This window comes from Cnephaeus nilssonii, assembly GCF_951640355.1.
Source record: "Cnephaeus nilssonii genome assembly, chromosome: 12".
Classification (NCBI taxonomy): domain Eukaryota; kingdom Metazoa; phylum Chordata; class Mammalia; order Chiroptera; family Vespertilionidae; genus Cnephaeus; species Cnephaeus nilssonii.
The window spans coordinates 51,728,051-51,749,257 of record NC_137083.1 but is presented as its reverse complement, the minus strand read 5'-3'; the positions used below and the strand labels follow the sequence as shown (position 1 = coordinate 51,749,257).

Sequence of the window (21,207 nt, the reverse complement as noted above, 5' to 3'; positions counted from 1 at the left end):
TGAACCTTGTCTTGAGTGACAGTTTGGACTAATTGGCCCTCCAAATGCCTTTTGCCTCTAGGATTCTCAGACTTGGTGCCTGTGTTTCAGGTGACACTTACTGCCAATGCTCTGGGTGTTGCCCCAGCCAGAGATGAGACACTGGGTACCAACATCTGCACAAGTTCTTGGCAGAGAGACAGTGGAGACTCGAGAGCTGATGGTGGCAGGTGCGCTCAGCTTAATCAGCATGATGTCATTATCGATGGTTTTGGGATTGTATTTTGGGTGGCGGATGATCTTGGCTGAATTAATGAATTGCTCATTGCCCTCAATGACTTCAATGTTGTGCTCTCCCAGACGCACCTGGATTCGACTGGATTAAAGGATTAAAAATTCTCTATTTAACTTGAACTTTCCCCCTTAAAGGTACACCCAGTCATGAGCATAAGCACAGATATCATCCCCTTCAAGCATTCACACACACACAGGCAATTGTACACTTAAGGTAGTCCCACCAGATAGGGTACAGTTAGAGGAGTCCTTAGGTAGGTGTCACTACAGGCACAGACTGACAGCCCACCTTCATGTTGGAGTAGTAAGACATGGGAATGGGAACCAAATGACACCAATAAAACAATGAGGGTAAAAAGGGAATTAGTGGCAATTAATCAGCATCTGCTTTTCTTCTCTGGTTGGGATTACCAATTATTTTAGAGAGATGCAGCAGCAATCAGAGACATGACAAGATATTAAGGCGCAGAATGAGTTGTGCTTATTTTCAATGTACTGGAAATTTCATCTATTTTATTACCTCCATATGGCATTCTTTTCTGGTTGAGCTATTTAATAATTAATGCTTTGAAGCTAGTTCTAAGTATATACTTCATCACTCACTATTTCCCCTTCCATGTCTTTATTTGAAAGGACATCAGGGAACTCTTAGGACACCATGTGAAAGTCTATCAATGCCTGGTAGAATAATGAGGCTCTTAGAACCTGAATGCTCACCCTTCAATCATAACTCCGTTATTTACCCTGCTTTTGCTTTGGCAGGGCTGGGGAATGAGTTGATCAGGGATGTGAGTACTGGTTACTTACGACTTGTAGCAGTGAGCAGCGGACACCACCCACTGGTCATTGATGAGGGCACCACCACAGAAGTGGTAGCCAGCGTTCAGGGACACCTGGTAGGGGATGGAATTCTTTCGGCAGGTGTAGCCCCCGACGATTTTGTCGTCATCATCTTCGGGGAAAGCAACTGACAGAGAAAAGTTGGAAACTATCTGTTAAACAGATCCATCTTGGAATGTTGACTCACCACCAAGTTTTTGTAGATTAACCAGAAAAGCTCAGATAATATTTTCCTGTCACACACAATCAGAAAATGGTGATATTTAATGTAAAATTTTATTTTTAATTTTTTGAAATATATACTTTATTGAATTTTTTTTACAGAGAGGAACAGAGAGGAAGGGAGAGGGACAGAGAGTCAGAAACATCGATGAGAGAGAAACGTTGATCAGCTGCCTCCTGCACACCTCCTACTGGGAGTCTGCTTGCAACCAAGGTACATGCCCATGACTGGAATCGAACCTGGGACCTTTCAGTCCACAGGCCATGCTCTAGCCACTGAGCCAAACCAGTTAGGGCTAATGTAAAATTTTAAAAACCTAGTTTTTCTATACCTTTAACAGATACCCTACTTATACCATGATAATTATCTAATATTTAATTTATGCTTTAAATTTGATAAATATACAGATTTTTATATATGTGATGCTACCCCCCCCCCACATACACACCGATAAGAGATTACATAATAAATGTCCTGAACACCAACCATTAGCTAAGAATATGAAGAATACTTTTTACATAAAACTGTGCTGAGAAGCCATGCAAATAGGTTTTCAGTAAAGCTTTGTGATACCCATGGCTATATTTATTTGAGGTGGTTGGTATAGGATAGATAACCCCAGCTGGTTAACCTAAAGGAAGCTTTTAGAAGCCACCTGAGAATGTTCTGGCCTGGAAGAAAATGGAAATGTTGTACTACCCATACCCTGAAATTTCTCTTCTTGGCCTTTATCTATAATCTTCACAAAATAATTTCATAGAACATTATAAGGTTTCTGACTCCAACCTTTCCCCTTATCCCAATTATCTTTCCAACATTTTTCAATTTATTCAGATATACTAAGATTTCTTACGGCTTCAAAGTCTTTCATTATATTATATGTGTTCTATTGTTCAAGTATTTTAAAGTAATTTTGGGAAAGACATTTCCAGGTATACAAATAGCTGTATTGAATTTAAACTTGTCCAATTTTGGAAAATGTAATAGTAAGTTTTTGTAGTATAAAAGTACTAATTTCTCTATCTCTTTTGATGATTTACAATGGCGAGATTTCATTAGCTAAGAGGTTGTAAAACCCAGCTAATAGCTTTTATTCATGAGAAAAAATATATATATTTGCCTGCTATGATCCCTGCTAAGATGCCCTTCAGTCTAGAGGAGACTCAGGCTCTGACCCTCATAGCCTCTGCAAGGAGCAAAAGATTAGTCGTTTGTCCTAGGTATTAACTCCAAATCCTTAGGAAGGTCAAAGCAACATTTCTTTACTGTTGACTGTCCTTTCCTTTTCTCTCTTCTTCATAGATTTTACCTTGAATTTGAGGGCAGATTCTGCCTCTTTATACCTAATCTATACTGATCATTCCTGTTTAGTGATCTTTCCCCAATAAATTAGATTTATCTATAGACACAGGTACTATGCACTGTTGCCTCAACATTTTAAGCTTCTTGAGTATGGAGATATATTCAACATTCACTGTTCTCTCCCAAAGTACAAAATGCAAACTTAAATACATGCTAGACACCAACTGATTCATTTAGTAAGAGAGACTCACCAGCAGCTCCCAGGAGAGCAAGGAAGATGAAGGCCTTCATGGTTGCTCACTGGATCTGGTGGGCAGTGTGATGAAGGGTTTCCATCCACTGCTATTTATACCTCCAGGTTTGCCATCGACACCTATAGTTACAGGTGCCAGAAAAAGTGACTTCACTGGAAACACACAAATCCAAATTTAGAATTCATTTTTGTGCCAAATTGAAGATAATTCAGCATCAAATTTAAACATCAACCACTTTTCCAGAAGGTCATGGGAATGAGAGTAATGACCCCACCTGGTGGGAACTGTTCCCCATAATAGAAAAGTTAAGTTGGAGTAAGGTCACAGAACAGAGCTACAGGTGTCCTGATTCCCAAACAAAAATCTTAGGTACTTGGTTGTTCCAACTGTAAACTTTTATCCTGAAGATGACCTTGAACTCCATACCCTTGATGTTTAATTAACACTGGCTCTTTCACAATTATATAACTTTTCTGTGGTAACTCTGGTCTTGTGTATACATGTTAACTTTCATTATGAATAGAAATAACCTGTTCCCCTGAGAAGAGAGAGATTATTCTGATTTAAAATAGGAGAGTGGAAATTATAACTTACATTTATCCAGAACTTACTATATATTAGGACTGTTCTAAGTACTTTGCCTATATTAATTTAGTAATTCTCATACGAACCCTATAAGATACCCATTATTATCTCCCCTTTACAGATGGGTAAATGGAGATGCATAAAAGTATGTGACACTTGATCAAAATCATGCAACAAATACATGCTAGGGTCAGGATTCCAACCTAGGAACTTCAGAGTCTATGCAGTACTTCCCTAATAAGTTCACCAAAATCTTAAGACCAAGATAATACAGAATTCTTGGCCAATGATAAGACAATTGAAATTTGGGTTGTTCTTACTATGTGTCAAGCACTGTGGAGAGAATCTACATACATCAACTCACCCAATCCTCACCAACAACTTTAGGACTTATTGCTATAAATTTTACCATTCTGTAGATGAGGGTGAGGCTTAGAGAAGTTTTTGTTTTGCTGAAAGTTTTATAGCTATTCAGTGGTCAGCACGGGGTTCAAACTCAGGCAGCCTCAATTTAGGGTTCATGTCTTCCACTGTGATACCATGAACATGAGCAAAGAGAACAATTTGAGCTCTATCAAATTAAGGGATGACTCTGGGGAGCATATAGGATGCTGAAAAATCCAAGAAATGGGGTCCAGAACAGGATTCATCATCATAATGGGGCACAGAAGAAGTATCCAGAATATGTGACTCTCAGTGAGAACTAACATCCAGCTTCTACACCCACACATAGCCAGTTTCTACATCCACACAATACACCTGAATGGCCTACCAGCGTGCTATTTCTGCTTTAATAAATCATCCCTGGGGAAGTAGTTTCTGTTTCTTTTACATTTGAAATTTTGCTGATACAAAGACCATTTACTAGAAGTTTTGGGCCAGATAATTCTTTTTTGTGGGGAATGCCCTGTATACTGTAGCATATTTATCAGCATCCCTGGCCTCTGGTTACAAGTGGCACTAACCCCTCCTCCCAGTTATGACAGCTGCTAAATTTCCCCCTAGGGATCAAAATCATCTCCAGCTGAGAATGACTGATCTAAGGAGAAAGGGTGGGCAAGGTAGCTTCTCAGGTCATATGGGAAAGTGCTTTTAGTTTCAGGACAATATAGGTATTGGGTAACTACTGAATGAATGGTTCATAAGGCAGCAAGTTGCTTTTCATTGGCCCCTAACAATCAGGAAATACTAAGGAGTAAGAGAAGGGTCAGGCCCAGAAAGGGGAGTTTTCTCATCCTGTTCAATCACCTCCCACTGATGATACCACCACAGTCAAGGGTGGGGAGTTGTATGATTCTACATCATCCTGAAACTTCCCCTGAACCTCACAAGACTTCTTGGACCATATGAGAAACACAACATCTTAGAGCAGAGCTTTCACAATAGTTGGAGTGTGTGCTGCTATGTCCTAGAAAGTTCTCTTCTATGTCTCCTGGGCTTTACTACTTGGACCTCTTCTTCCAGGAAGAGCGGAGATTGCCAGATAAGAGGAGTTAGCTAAGATTGATTTCAAATTCCCAAGTAAATACCTGGAGATAAAGCAATGTGGGCCTGTCTGGCTGCAGTGGGGTGATTCAGTCATCTAAAGCAGTAGTGGGGATGTGGGGGAAGATGCCAAGTGATGGGTTCCAGACTTTGGTTCTTCCCATACAACTCTCACACATGGAACAAGGAAGCCACTTAGCACAGTGCCTGGAATGTAAGTGACATTTTGATATTTAAATGGACTTTTTTCCCCCCTGTGTCTCTTCTTGAGCAAAGACATTGATATTTTGTGCTTCTTGAGCAAAGACATTGATATGTTGTGTTTCTCATATGGTCCAAGAAGTCTTGTGAGGTTCAGGGGAAGTTTCAGGGTGATGTAGAATCATACAACTCCCCACCCTTGACTGTGGTGGTATCATCAGTGGGAGGTGATTGAACAGGATGAGAAGACTCCCCTTTCTGGGCCTGACCCTTCTCTTACTCCTTAGTATTTCCTGATTGTTAGGGGCCAATGAAAAGCAACTTGCTGCCTTATGAACCATTCATTCAGTAGTTACCCAATACCTATATTGTCCTGAAACTAAAAGCACTTTCCCATATGACCTGAGAAGCTACCTTGCCCACCCATTCTCCTTAGATATGTGTGCTGGTGAATTTTTATCTGGTCATTTGTGCACTATCTAAAATCATGTTGAAAACTACTAGTGGTGTGCACACCAAACATTAGGTAGATGGTTGAACAAAAAAAGAGTGGGAAAAATCAAATATCACTGTGGTGGTAGCTGTGGTGGAAGTGGGATGGAGCAGAGTAGATCTAAATATTAGGTGACAGTAATTAATATTCTAAGTGAAAGTGACTAGGACAAAGCCCCCTTCTGAAGGGCCAGGCAAATACTGAATCAGCACAAGTCTCTCTCTCTCTCTCTCTCTCTCTCTCTCTCTCTCTCTCTATATATATATATATATATATATATATATATATATATATATACACACACACACACACACACACACACACACATACATGTTTTCATTGATGTAAACTGGGTGAACAAATCTAAGGAGATATCCTTGCATGATTGTAAAGGAGTTTAGACATACAAGGTGCCTTTTCCTTCTGAAATACTGTAAATCATTCTGTGAAGCTTGATCCTGCAGAATTCCAAAATATTCTTGCCTGTACTTGATGTGTGCCAAACTTCTGTTCTCGATAACATCAATGAATTTTCATTTACAATCAGTGTCAGACATGCCACATTGCATGTGGGTCTCCTTCCTCAGCCCACTCTAAACAGAGCCACCAGCTGTGGGGTTGAGGAGGGGGTGCCCATATCCACATATGCAGAGTATGTTGGTAACTATACTTCTTTTCCTAACTTCAAGTACAGGGTGGCCGAGGGGCACGTGTCTGTATTTAATTAATCTGTATTTGTCACCTCTCTTTCCCATGCACATTGCTTAGTGGCCTTGGAGGACTGTGTAAACGTGTGCCTGAACTGCAATCTGATTGGGCTCCAGCAAATCTATTGACTTTTGCATTGGCAGGAGCAGGAGTCACCAGCCTCAAATGGCAATTTTATGCTCTTTTCCTTGAGGGAGTCTGTTTCTCTCTTTCTATAGCTCCTCCAGCCACTTTCCTGGTTAATGAAGCACTATTCATGGAGGCCATGCTGGCTTTTTATGACTGCAACGTGCAGGGATATTTTTAAAATAAGAATTCCACTCCTTGAAAAATGACGTACTAAGAAACTTACTAAAAATTTGAGGTAAGCCCAAATCAGTTTGGCTCAGTGGATAGAGCATCAGTCTGCAGACTGAAAGGTCCCAGGTTCCATTCCAGTCAAGGGCATGTACCTTGGTTGCGGGCACATCCCCAGTAGGAGGTGTGCAGGAGGCAGCTGATCGATGTTTCTCTCTTATCAGTCTTTCTAACTCTCTATCCCTCTCCCTTCCTCTCTGTAAAAAAATCAATAAAATATATTTTTAAAAATCTGAGGTAAACAGGGCAGCAAAAGTACAACAACAAAAACCAAGGTACAAAGTATATGCTTGTGTAATAATGTTGATGCTAACCTGAGCGTCTAAGCTGTATTTGTAATCTTCGTCATATATAGCAAATCAGTGACTAGAATGTTCTTTCTGGGTAAAGTGAACCCCGGAACCAGACCAAGGTTTCCCTGAGAACCCTGCTCGAGAATGGTATTTGTTTGGGGGTCATTTCTACTCTAGCTACAGGTGATCCTCTCCATAAAATTGTTAGCCAGGGGTCAGCAAACTTTTTCTATAGAAGGCCAGAGAGTGAACCATTTTGGCTTTGGCTTTGCAGGCAGCCTGGTCCCTGTTATAGCTACTCTGCAGTTGTGGCATGAAAGCAGCTGAGGATACTATGCAAATGAGTGAGTGCAGCCTGGTTCCATGACACTTCATTCACTGAAGCAGGCTGTAGGCCAGACTTGTCTCTGAGCCACCGTTTGTCAATCCTGCTCTCAAAGATAGAGGGGAAACCATTTACATGCCCCATATCTGGACTTGAAATTGAATGGTGGGTCCATTTCAATAATCAGACCTGTCCTGAAGTAAAATTAGTAATCTTAAAATAAGTATCTCACAATTGCCTTTACTTCAAATCATGTTTTAGGGTAAAAGGAAGAAGAGAGGAGGGTAAGGGGTTTAGGGCTGGAATACTGGAGTCACAGAGGACAGTACAGGGAAAAGGAGAGAGTGACAGGCAGAAAATTGTAACCAAGTATAAGAAGCCATAAAATTGATGTGCAGACAACATTTAGGCATAATTTTATGCATTGTTATGAACAGAATGCTGAGAAATCTCTAGAGCTCATGTTTTGCTACAACAATAAGCCTCATCCTGGTTGAGACTTCACTCTGAGTTGGGTGGGCTGGGGCCTAATTACAGCCCTCTGACTGCATGTCCTTCTCTCTCAGACCTGTTCTGCCCTATGGTCTCTGTGGAAGAATTGGGTCCTGGCACAGGGCTTCTCTTTGGCCACAAGGAGGAGCTATGTCTCTACTGAGATGCAGGGAGCTCTGAGGGAGGGTTGAGGAAACTCCCTGGACAGGAGAGGGTTAAAGGCAAGTCTGGTTTTGTGTACAACACAGAAGAATGGGGTTGGCAGAGGTTGGGAGTCAGTGCTGCTATGTGAGGGGTTAAATACAGAGTGTTCTGCTCTGTGTTGATCTGCAGGTGTTTCTGTCCCAGCCTGCACTTCCAGACCAGTAGCACAGGAGCCTGCATGGGGTTAGAAGGAAGAGGGGTTTGAGGTGGGAACAGTGGAGCCCACAGGCAGATGCAGGTGGAGGACATTCCTGAGACAACAAGAAGGCTGGGACTGGGGTTGGGGCTCAGCATTCTGTTCATACCAGTGCATAAAATTATACCTAAATGCTGTCCGCCTCCTCTCAGCTCAGTCCAGCCTGATGGGATGGGAGCTCCTGGACTCAAGCACTGAGAGGCCAGAGGTTTCTTGGGATCTTGCAGAGATCACAATAACGTAGGGATATCTATTTACTAGGCCAGAGGAGCCCTAGAGCCACACGTCCCTCACTCCAGAGTATAAGAACAGTTTTATTCTTGTCCCTCTGCCAGGTGGTCTTCTGAGTTCTGGAGCAGGAAATGATAGGAAGCCCTTCTGGGTCTGATGAAACGGTTCTATCAAAATACCATCAACAGATTTCCTTCTGGACCCTATCTCCAATCCAATGACCCATGGCAGCTAGAATTGTCCAGACTCAAGAACACTTGATACCACAACACCTAGAGATAGAAAAGACAGACATTCACATCCCAGATCTGAAAGGAGCTTCTCATTTTGCTTTCACTCAAGGCTCCTGAAGTTTTTGTTTGTTTGTTTGTTTGTTTGTTTTTTTAACTTTTGGAATTTTCCTTATTTCTTAAAAATCTTGGCAGTCCACAAAATTATATTTTATGTCAACTCTCGCTGTATGTAGAAGAAGGAAGTTTCAGAATATCTATCTATTCTACCCAACTGCCCGAAAGTGAAAGTCTAGCTCACAAGCAGTTTAACAGAAAAATGATTAGTCCTTGTGTGAAAGTTAATTTTGTAATTTGTCTTAGAATGGAACACAGGAATCTGCTAAAGACAACCAACTCATTTACCTATGCTTGGATAGAAATTATTTAACTTTCCGTATTATGAGCAACTGTCAACATCTGTTGAAAGTTATAAACATTAGAAACTGCAGGAAAACACACTTCACACTTCTAAAGTCAATATTGAATATTCTATGTGACTAACTTTAACTTAAGGCTTGAGAATTCAGGATCCCCCTGGACCTCCCTCACTCCACAAAACATCTACAGCTTCTTCCAAATAATAAAATAAGGTGACACATAATCACATTTGAAAGTTAATAAATAATGCCCACACACCATAGTGTTGCATTTAATTTTTGTTACTTATTGCTCATATTACTTTCAAATGAATTGATTAAAAATTTATAATCCATACAATAATAGAAATGGTAAGCATAAATATTTTGAGTGGCTAAATGAAATTTCAATAGCTAAACAGGCCAATAGCATGAACTGATGATTTATGAAGGTGAATGACCTGTGGGAGCAGATGGTCCCATCTGGTTTTGATCTGGATTTTCATTTGGAAAACCGATGGCCATTGGTCCACCTGCAGGCATATGACCTCAAGAGTCAATGTGTGCCCAGCTGGTGCAGCTCAGTGGCGAGCATTGAGCCAGGAACCAAGAGGTCACTGGTTCGATTCTCAGTCAGGGCACATGCCTGAGTTGCGGGCTCAATCCCTTATGAGGGGTGTGCAGGAGGCAGCTGATCGATGATGTTTCTCATTGATGTTTCCATCTCTCTATCTCTCTCCCTTCCTCTCTCTCTAAAAAAATTCAATAAAAATATATTTTTAAAAAAAGAGTCAATACATATGTTGACTTTGTATTTTTATTAGAACAAAAAGGGACTTTTTCAAGGTCAGAGTCAAAAGTAACTAAGAGCCAGTTGAGCAGAATGGAAGGGGAGTCATGGCCCTTGTCCCCTAGCAGACCCTAGAAACCAGTTCTGAGCACCAGTGAAAAGAGAGACTAAGTCTGATGTAACTTTAATCTTCATGGGGCTCTGTGTCCAGGTAACTCAATTTGACAGAACTAGACACAAGAGATTTTCCTTCCCTGCCCTTATCCCAGACCACAGAGCTTGGTCTTCCCACTGAGCTCTCGGGGAATGGTGGATGGAGAAAGCTCTGCCAGGTGGAGTTGTGTCCTTGTTAAAGTCACAAAAAGCTGAGGCAATGATGGAGGTCTTGTTTCTAGAATGGAAAGGAGATTCAACTTTTAAACATCCCAACACACACACTTTTTCTCATGAATACCCAAACTGTTGGGAATTGTTCAAATATAAGCAGGAGTTTAAATATTGGACAACCCCAACTATGACCTATGTCCACAATATGCATCCTGCTATCATCCAGCCCACTCCCCCTTTGTTCCAGTTCTTCTTGAACCTCATCCCCACAGGTCGTAGGGCTCCCCACCTCTTCATGCTAAATTTATTGCATATTTCTTTCCGCTTTTACTTTTGTGCTGCAATCAAGCCCTGACATTTCCCAAGCACCCAGCGACAGTTCTTTCTGTGGAGGCTTCCCCTGCAAAAAGGGGCAGAGATTTCTTTATATCATCTTATCCTTTGGACAATTCTTAATAGGCAACAAAAAAATTCTTGTTTTCTACCTCTCCTGTTGAAAATATAAGACAATCACCATGACTAACCCTATGCCATGTGGCACATGTTTCTTTACAGCAGTTTCATCTGCATCTTGTTGGCTGATGTGCACCTGATTTTTCAAGAGCATTTGCAAAAAACACTGAAGTAAATAATTCATCTGAAATCTATTCATTAACCATAGTCATGCCTTCTTATGTGCAGAATTAATATTACATGTAGCCTCTTATCCATGTTTTTTACTATTGGTTTCCTTCCTCCCTGTCTCCCTCTCTCTACCTCCCCCCTCTCCCTTTCTTTGGAAAGCTTCACATATAAGCTATGTGGCACAATGAAGTAGATACTTGGGACACTGGATGCCCAGATTTATAGCCCTGACAACATGTAGGGGTATCTCTGGTTAGGGTCATACAACTTTAAAACTGGACAGAGACTGGGAAATTATGTGTGTGAGCCCATTGTTTTATAGATGAGGAAATGAGACACCATGCGAAGGACATTATTTAACTGTGTTAATACTGATTATACTCCTAACCTCCATATGGCACTTATTTTATATTTTTAGTCTAGGGAAATCTCTGAGTTTTTATCAGAATATAAGCATCATGAGAGTGAGCTTATTGTCTTACACATGCTTTGCACTAAGAAGCCATTCAATGACCACCAACAAATCAAGCATGCTAGACGTTCCAGCAAGGATGGTGGTGGTTTCTGATTTGTTCACTACTGTATTTCTAGTGTTTGTTTTGTGTTCAGTTAAAAAAAAAAAAACAAAGAACCACGGGGAGCTGTTTTTGAAGGGGTTTTACAAGAAATTGACAGTTAGTGTTTCCAAACAGTGTGTGTGTGTGTGTGTGTGTGTGTGAGAGAGAGAGAGAGAGAGAGAGAGAGAGAGAGAGAGAGACCTCTGTGGCTCTGTGGCAGTCCTGGTTCCCTGGCCTTACCCCAGTCCTTGCTGACTTGGGTTTATTAAGGGCTGAGAACTGTGCCTGGTTGACCACTAGGAGGTGCTGTGGCCTCACCAAAACCCCTGAGGTTGGTCAAGGACAGAAAGAATAAAGGAGAAGCTGGGTCTCAAGAAGGATAATTTGACAATATCTGGAGATATTTTTGCTTGTCATAACTGGGGGGTGGGCAGTGCTACTGGCATGTGGTACATAGAGACAGGATGTCTCTAAACATCCTGTCTTCACAGGACAGCCCCCACAACAAAGGATTATCCTGTGCAATATGTCAGTAGTGCTGAGGCTGAGAAACCCTAGGCTAGACACTGAGTTGTAAACTGTTACCAAAAGAGAAGGTGACCTGTAGACAATTCAAGGACAGTCAAATCATTCCACTTACATTTCCCCAACTCCATGCTGTTATTCACCTCTCTCACTTCCTTACTGATATCACATCTGACTTCTAACTCCCTAGCAGCCCCTTATTCCCCACATGGCTCTGGCCCCTGCACAGATAAGAATATCACAGGGAGCAGGGCTGCAGTTTATCCCCCTCAATAAACTCAAGGACTCATTAACTGGATTTGCTCCTAACTAGCATCAATCCAGGCAATGGGAAATGGCCTGTAGCTGGTTCTCGGGGGGCACCTCATAGTCAGTGTCCCACAACTGAAACAATGTCTGAGTGTAAGTCAGATATGCAAAGGAGCCAAGAAGTGGGTGGTATCATCCTGCATTATTGTGAAGGAGACCAGGCAGACTCTGAGAGGGGGTGTGAGAGGGAGAGGAAGAGAGGAAGTGGCCAGATGCTGAGACCGGGGCAGAAGAGGGAGGCAGCTGTTGGCACAAGGATAACAGCAGAGAAAGATCCTTGAGACAACATGCCCACCCACTCAAACTGTCCCTAGAAATCCCAAATTCCTTTGAAAGGAGTAGAAGTTAACACCTTTTTGAAAGGAGCAAGTGTAGGAGGTGAAAAAGGAAGAGAGCTCATGTGAGGAGAGCCCGAGAATTGGGAAATCATTCTAGGTTGTGACGTTACAGCAACGCACCTGTCAGGACTTGGAGCACTGTAGCCTGGTCTTCTTACCACCAGAGAGCAAATCCTGGGTTAGGGCCTTGCCTGTTTGCCCCGAATCCACCATGGGCTCCAGGCTCCTGTGCTGTGTGGCCCTCTGCTTCCTGGGAGCAGGTGAGTGAGGGATCCAGGTGGCACCATCCACTCTGAGTCTCTACGCCCTTTCACATCTCCAGCAAGAGGCTGCCTCCTAGGACTTGTCTGAATTCTGCATTTTTTCTTCTCAGGTTCCCTGGACACAGCAGTTTTTCAGACTCCAAAATACCTCATCACGCGGGTGGGGAATAAGAAGTCCCTAAGTTGTGAACAAAAGCTGAACCATGATGCTATGTACTGGTATAAGCAGGACTCCAAGCAATTGCTGAAGATTATGTTTTCCTACAATAATAAGGAGCTCATTCTAAATGAGACAGTTCCAAGTCGTTTCTTACCTGAATCTCCGGACAAAGCTCATTTGAAACTTCACGTCAGCTCCTTGGAGCCAGGTGACTCTGCGGTGTATCTCTGTGCTAGCAGCCAAGACACAGCCCTGCAAAGTCACTGCCTCCCTGTGCACAAACCTGCTGGCCTGGCCAGGAAGCTGTGGGAACAACATGTTCACCCAACACATCCTGCTGTGAGACCCCTGACTGGAGATTCATCTGTAGTATAGCTCACAGTACCCGATAGGGTAGTTCTACAGTTTGTATGCTCAAAAGTCTTCCCAATTCTACTCATCAGCTTGAGCAGCGATTTCTAATAAATTTACTGAAGTACTCAGGACTCTACAAACAAGTAATGGCCCTGTCCCAGGCACTGAAGATCTTAATGGATGGAAGAAGCTATTCCTTTCTTTTCTCTTATACATCTGATACATAATATATATATTATACATAACAATACTATTAAAAAAAACACCTCTGGTGAAAAATGTTTGATGAGTGAAAACTAAAAGGAGAGGTGAAGCTTCTAAGACCAAAAGGAAATTTAGATTATCAGTGAGTTCCCTGATTAATATAAAAACTATTTGGAGAAGCATGAAATCCATGGCCATAAATCAACTAGAAAGAAAGGCTGAGGGAGAAGAGCCAATAGAGGTACACTTGTGCATTGCAGACTCTCTCTCTTTCAGAAGGACGACCAGTATGATTGTTCCTAATTCTGATTGTCATCTCAGAAGTGTCCTCCAGAGAAGACAGTAGCCAGATGATGGAGAATATTATGAGACATGTAAAGAAAAAATGGGCACAAATCTCTAGGCAGTAGCTAAACTAGTCTTTGATTTTTACCTTAAGTGAGATGACATGATAAAATTTTTATTTTGGTACAATAACAATGGTAGCACTATGGGTCAAAAGGAGAATAGATTTTGGGTGGAATGAACTACTAAAGAACTACTAAAATATTCTACATGAAAGATTATAAAGGGATTTATGTGGGACATTGTGGGTGATATAGAATAGAGAATCTGGATTATTTTATTCTATATAATAAAAGCCTAATATGCAAATCGACCGGACGGCGGAACGACCAGTTGTTGTGATTCACACTGACCACCAGGGGGCAGATGCTCAATGCAGGTTCTGCCCCCAGCCTGCAGGCCCCAGGCCAGCCAAGGTTGGTGCCAGTGAGGAGCCCTCCGATTGCCCTGCTGGTTGCCCTGCAGAGGGAAGCAACCGGCAGTGGCAGTGGGAGTTGAGACTGGTGAGCGGGCGGCACCAGGCCAGCCAAGGCAGATGCCAGTGGAGACCCCCCAATTGCCCCACCAGTCACCCCACAGATCATCCCTGATCACCAGCCAGGCCTAGGGACCCTAACTGCATGAATTTCATGCACTGGGCCTCTAGTGTTCTTATAAAGAGTGTTAGGATTTATCCTGGCAGGTTTGAATGCAGGATTTACTAGGATTTATTTTAGTTTGTCCCTTCTTTTTTTTGGGGGGGGGGGGGGGCGGGGGAGCCTGAGCATCTGTCCTTATTACTAGTGCATGGGCTTTCTGGGGTCTCAGTGGGAATCACAGCATATTCGCCAATGTGACTGTCTTCTGAAATCTTAGCTCTCCAGCCTTTCACCAACTGTTTTCTCCTGAGCCTTCTAGGGTCCATCATGTACATATACATTAGAAACTGGCCAAGGAAAAGGGACTTCTTTACATGTATTCTTGGGGCACCTTTTCAGTACTCTATACCCCAAATCTGAGCTGTCTTGGAATCAGTTATGTCTTTCCTATTTACCTCCAAGCAACATATGTCATGACTATTTTAAATAGACAATGTTTGCTTGAATATATTTATATGTTAACCATTCACTTTTTCACTATTCCTTCATGCAATTCAGACCACCCTTAGATTATTTTCCTTCTTCAGGCACATTCCCTAATTCAAATAACTTAAACTTACCTTTCACCTACCACTTGCTTTGGGAAATATTTATTTTAGCTAATGTTTCAGGGCAACAGAGCTTTTAACTTTCATTGTTTGAGGTTTCAATTGAAATTCTGTTTTTTGTCATCCTTGGAATTTTTCTTATTTATTGGGAGCCAAACAATGCAATGAAATTCTATTTATTCACACTTTTGCTGCTTCATGTAGAGGGGCCAATTGGAATGTCTTCTTGTTACAGTGGATATCCATCATCATAATTGTAATAATAATAATGTTAGCATTTTAATGAGGGCTAATTTTAGGTTCTTATATGAGAATGGAATATCTCCAACTGTAGTGGATTAGAGGCCCATCATACTAGTATATGCAACATTCTCAGGTGAAGAATGTCCAACCCCCTTTGCTTAAATTCTAACCCACTTCCCTTTGCATTTTTTACGGGCCACATTAAAAATCTCATAAAATTCGTCACATTATAAAAATGCTAATATTTTCCTTTTGACCCAGAACATCCCTGGGCTAAAAGAAATTTATTATCAACTCTTGACTTAAAACATGTATAACTACCCTCCTTTCCCCCAACATAGATAGATATAAATTCTTTTTACTCCAGTTTGGTAATAAATACCTAACATAATAATAAATGGTAAAAATTATTTAGCAGTTATAGATAATTTCATTTTCACGTTTATTCATAAATTTACATTTTCTAAAATAAAAATTCAATGTTGGCAAAATGGTAGGTTTTAAAAATAGGTGATATTCCAATAACTAAGCATATAAGAAGCACAAACAGATAGTTTATATAGTGAAGTAGAAATGGCTCACAGTAGGTCATCCGAGCTAGCCCCAAATTGGAAAGCTATCTATAGAAATGATGGGCCTGGTTTGATTTCTAACATTTAGCAATGGACAGGTCTTTGGGGGTCATATCATTGTAGTCCCTCTAATGTAATAGTTGAATAGAATGTCACACATAAAAAGTGATTTAATCACTTGAATACAGAATACATTTCTCAAACATCATATGATATATTTTATTCCCTGGTCATTATCTGTGAGTGTGTTTGATGACCTCACGACAATAGAGTTCTGTGAGTGAACGTAACATTTTATGCTTGCTCATAGCAGTTTCTCAGTGAGCATTTGTTGAACCAGTCAAGCTGGCCTATAAGCTCCATATAGGCTGGGATAGTTTCTGCAGAGCTGTGTTTTATTTATTACTAAGAACCCAGACATAGCCGATCTCTGTTGAGCAAACATTGACTGTCCTAGGTATGTGGATGAGTGGTACTGTTGCCAACTATTTTTGTTATTTTGGATGTTTCTTTCCTCGTCAGACTTCCCTAGGTTTTCATATCCATCACAGCTGCTCCCAGCCTATGGAATGAGGAATTGGTCTGAATTGCTGACACTGGGCTGGCCAGAGGCCTGAGATCTGGGGAATGTGCCGCTTTGGCCACAAGGAGGAGCTGTGGCTCTATTGAAACCTTTTGAGCTGGGGCGAAGGGAGGGGACTGGGAGTCAGTGGAGGGGTGCGATGAGGAGGGAAGCTAGAGCTTTGAGACTCCATCTTTATGTCCTTTGGGGGCATCAGTTGCAGACATCCCAACAATATTAAACTAAAATCTTTTTCAAGTTGATTTCCCTTTGTCTTGCATCGATGTTTGTGTTCTCTTCTAGCAACCTGTTTGCTCTAAGCCCAGCCAAGCCTTGTACCCTCAATACAGAGGCAGACGCTGGTTGTCCCTTGTACGGTTCCCTCAGCACCCTTCCCAGTGTCTGGCTCTGGGCCTGCATCACAATAATGCACCTTAAATGATGGGCACTATTCCATCCAATCTACCTTCCTCCATGCAGTTGGGCAAAGGCCTCCAATGAGCCTAGACACTGAGGGGAAATGGAATTTTGAGTGATGTCCTGCCTGACTGAGCAGGGAAGGAAGGAGGAAATGGTCTGTGGCTGAGAGGAGTCCTGGGAGGGAGGATAGAGAGAGAAACTGTAATGAGGAAGGCAGCTAATAGCAAAAGAGCAGCTGCCAGAGAAATAACCCATTCCGGTCCATTGAAATCCATCCTTTATCAGAATCTATATAAGGCATGAAAGAGGGAGGAAAGACTGTCCCCTGCGGCAAGGGAAACTGTCAGGGACAATGACATCATAGGCAGAACCACCAACCAAGGCCAAAGAAACCAGAGCCCAGCCCCCCTGCCAGAATATCCCAGTTAGAAGATGCCACTCATCCTGATTCCACCATGGGCTGCAAGCTGCTCTGCTGTGTGGCCCTCTGTCTCCTGAGAACAGGTGAGTCTTGGGCTCAAATGGCTGTGCTTGGATTCCAAGCCATACGCTTCTTATGGCTGCAGCAATACCCTTCTTTCTGGGCTTTGTCTGAATTTTGTCCCTTTTCCCCCAACAGTCCTCATGGACACTGGAATTACTCAGACGCCAAGACACCTGGTCATGGGAATGAGAAATAAGAAGTCTTTGGAATGCAAACAACATCTGGGACATAATTCTATGTATTGGTATAAACAGAGTGCTCAGAAGCCACCGGAGCTCATGTTTATCTACAACTATAAGGAACTCGTTGAAAATAACACTGTCCCGAGACGCTTCTCACCCGAATGCCCAGACAGCTCTCAGTTATACCTTCACGTGGATGCCCTGGAGCCAGAAGATTCCGCCGTGTACCTCTGTGCCAGCAGCAAAGACACAGCCTTGCAGAGTCACCTTCTGCCTGTGCAGAAACCTCCTGGGTCCAGTCAGGAAACTGGGGGCAACCAAGGCTGGGCTCAGCATTTCCCGTGAGAGCCCAGACAGAAATCTCAGAGCACAATGCTGCCTGTCACTTCACTTGCTATGGCAATGTTGAATCCCATGCAGACACCAACAGCCTGTGGCTGGCCTTGTCTTGAACATGACTATGCCTGGACAGAAATGTTCAAGTTCTTCATTTTCTTGCTATCAGCTTGGGCCCTGGGAAATCTTTCATGAGGCACCTCACACCCAGGTCACAGCAGGCCTACCAAGTCTGCTTTTCTAATAGATACCTTTCCCTGACTGCTCTTTCCAACCAAGTTAGGCCCAGACCACAGCCCTGATCCCAGATCCCAATGTGCTCAGACCTTTTCCAAAACACCTCCTTCCCACCACTGAGGATAATAGTTTCCTCGTCCTGTTTGGTTGTTTTTCCCTTTAGTCTCTTGATCAGAACTTGAGTCACAGAGTCCATGTGTCTAGATTGTGGCTCTGACTTGGCCGTTGGAGAAGACAGTGGATCCTGCTTGTGTGTTCAGGTCTTCACACCCAGCCTAGCTGTCCTAAAGGCCACATTCTCCAAGGACCCTTCTGCAGCTACAGTATTTCACTTAGGGCCTGCGGGCCAGCATGCTCCAGGACACATTGGGGTGAGCCAGGGGCATCACGTATCTGCACAGGCACTAAGGCTCAGGGTGCCAGCCCTTACCTAAGAGCACCAAAGCATTGAGCTGGGGAACACCCCCACTCCCTAACCTGCCATGTGTACCAGGCTGCTCTGTGTTGTGGCCTTGGGAGCCGTTGAGTCCAAGAAACAGAAGGAGACTTTTGATGTGGGTTTTGCAATTTCAGACCCTCAGTATTTCCTTCACCTGGTCAATGAACAGAAGCCATGAATGTGCAAGTCAAGCAGATGCCAAGATCCCTATTGTAGAGATAAAAAGAAGCTGGTCTTTGAATGTTCTTAGAAAGTGAACCACTTGCCAATGTACTGGACTGGTGTCAACAAAACCCAGGACTAGGCCTAAGACTGATCCATTGGCCAGTGCTGAATTTATAGGCAAAGGAGATGTGCTTAAGGGTACCTGTCTCAAAAAAACAAAGTTACCATTAAAAATTCCCTCTAATAGAGTCTAAACAAGCTAGACTTGACCCTTTACCCTGGATTGGGTATTTGTCCTCTACTTTCAGTAACTGCACAGCTATAGTCACTCCCTGTCCATGCACTCTCTCCATCACTGACTCCAGCTCCTGGGAGTCTTTCTGTGCATCCTGGTTCTGCATTTGAATCCTTATCAGATTCTGTTTTCCCAAGTCCCTTTGTTTATTTTTTTATTTATTCAGACTGGCCACTACCTCTTAGCAGACTAAGTAGAGAGGGCTAGAATATTTTATTTCCTACTTGGGCATCAGAGAAAAACTTAGAGAAAATTAATTACATACACATGCGTTCTCACATCTGGGGAAATGGGCATTATATTATTATCAATGAACAGAGGCAAGAGAGGATCTCTGAAAAGAGAGTAGAAAAGAAATTCTCCAGCAGTGTGGGAACAACAACTAATATTATTTTTTAAATTGGGGTGGTTGTTTGCGAGTGCCCCACATTGGGCTGCCAGTTGCAAGTGTGCCCCCCACGTTCCGCATGGTTCAGGGTTCGGGCTCTGGAGGAGGCTGCACACAAATGAAAGAGACAAGAGAAGAATATATTAATTTGGGAATTGGGGGCCAGGCAGAAGCCCAAGAGAGGACTCTGCTGTGCTCTGGCCTTGTGATCCTTTTTATTCAGGTTTGGGATCCACCTATAGCCCTTAGGCAGGCAATTTCCAGTAATAGCTCAATGATCGCCCATCAACAAGGATTTACATAAGACTAAAAGGTGGAAGTTGCTTCAGCTCCCTTTGTCTCTACCTGACAGTGGGTGTAAGGCTCTGACCCTTGCCAGAGCCTCAAGGTTGACCAGCTTTCCGGGTTCCTTGTTCACCTCTTTCTGCTAGTGAAGGCAATGGACATCTTCCAACAGGTGTTAAGCTGATTAGTGGGCACCTTGCAAAGAGGCCTGTCTAAATTATCTGCCTTAAACTAACTGTTGGGGTCATCAAAGATAAAACAACTTCTGCTACCTGCCTGGCATGGCTCAGTGGTTGAGCGTTGAACTATGAACCAGGAGGTCACAGTTCGATTCTGGATCAGGGCACATGCCTAGGTTGCAGGCTCAGTCCCCAGTGGGGTGCATGCAGGAGGCAGCCAATCAATGATTTTCTCTCATCATTGATGTTTCTATCCCTCTCTCCCTCTCCTTTACTCTCTGAAATCAATAAAAAATATTTTTTAAAAAACAACTTCTGCTAATTATTAATCATCAAAAAATCCTTGGGATGCCCTAGCCAGTTCAACTCAGTGGATGGAGCAACTGGACTGAGGGGTCCCGGGTAGGATTCTGGTCAAGGACATGTACCTCAGTTGCAAGCTTGATCCCTGGTCCTAGAAGGGGCACATGTGGGAGGCAACCAATTGATGTGTCTCTCTCACATTGATGTTGTTCTCTGTCTCCCCCCCCCCCCCTTCCGCTCTCTCTAAAAAATCAATGGAAAAATATCCTCAAGTGAGGATTAACAATAACAACAAATCCTTGGGAGTCTATCTGCAGTCCATCTCCATGACTACCTTTTTTTCTCTTACAATAAAAAATTCCAAATCAGATAGAACTGGATTTTTGTACCTTTAAATTAAAAAAGAAAAACATAGTTCAATAAGCAAATGGTAAAATCATTCCTAATTTAAACACATCTCAGGACTCTTGCCCTCTTGTATTGTGGCTAACTCTAAATCTTGGTTATTGCCAAAACACAACACATGGGGGCTTCTGCTGAGCTCCAAAAGTTTCTGGGGCAGAGCTAGGGATCTGAGCTCGCTGCCTGGGGCCAAGAGGGTTAAGCAACAGCCTTGTTTGGTGTTTTTATCTGCTATAAGACTTAATACCATAAACCCCAATTTGCAGGTGCTGTCCCAGCCGGGTGTCATGAATTTCAACTGTGCAGAGATTAGGAGGGCTCTCTGAGATTGCAAGGGAAAGTGAAGAGTGCAGAGCTGGTAGGAGGCAGCCTGCATGCCCTGGGAGCAGGGACAGGTAGAGGAACAATTGCCTCATGGAAAAGCAAAGGGGCTGTGAGGACCAGCATGCTACCTAAACCCAGCCCACCTCCACCAGCCCTTCTAGCCACGCATGTCATGCAAGAGGCTTTGCAGGACAAAGCAGGGTGCCTAGATCAGCTGAACCAGGGACCTGGCAAAGGAGGCCAGGCTCATGGGAACCAGCAGAGAAAATGACATCAGAGCAGTGACATCACTGCCTAACTTCCAATCAGAAGGTGCCCA

At 42.8% G+C, this 21,207-nt stretch overlaps 1 protein-coding gene across 2 annotated transcripts in view; it reads right to left on the bottom strand.

Moving 5' to 3' along the window:
• The window catches only part of LOC307108501 (trypsin-like), a gene marked incomplete at its 3' end in the record, with an annotated part of 152,489 nt that overhangs the window by 1,530 nt on the left and 129,752 nt on the right, over positions 1-21,207 (bottom strand). For both annotated transcript variants that reach the window (XM_079786531.1, XM_079786530.1), the window contains 3 exons: positions 2,890-3,011; positions 1,081-1,240; positions 102-355 (listed from right to left, as the gene is read on the bottom strand). In XM_079786531.1, coding sequence (XP_079642657.1) covers positions 102-355; positions 1,081-1,240; positions 2,890-2,929 — 454 coding nt within the window. In that variant the 5' untranslated portion in view covers positions 2,930-3,011. The remainder of the gene's footprint in view (positions 1-101; positions 356-1,080; positions 1,241-2,889; positions 3,012-21,207) is intronic.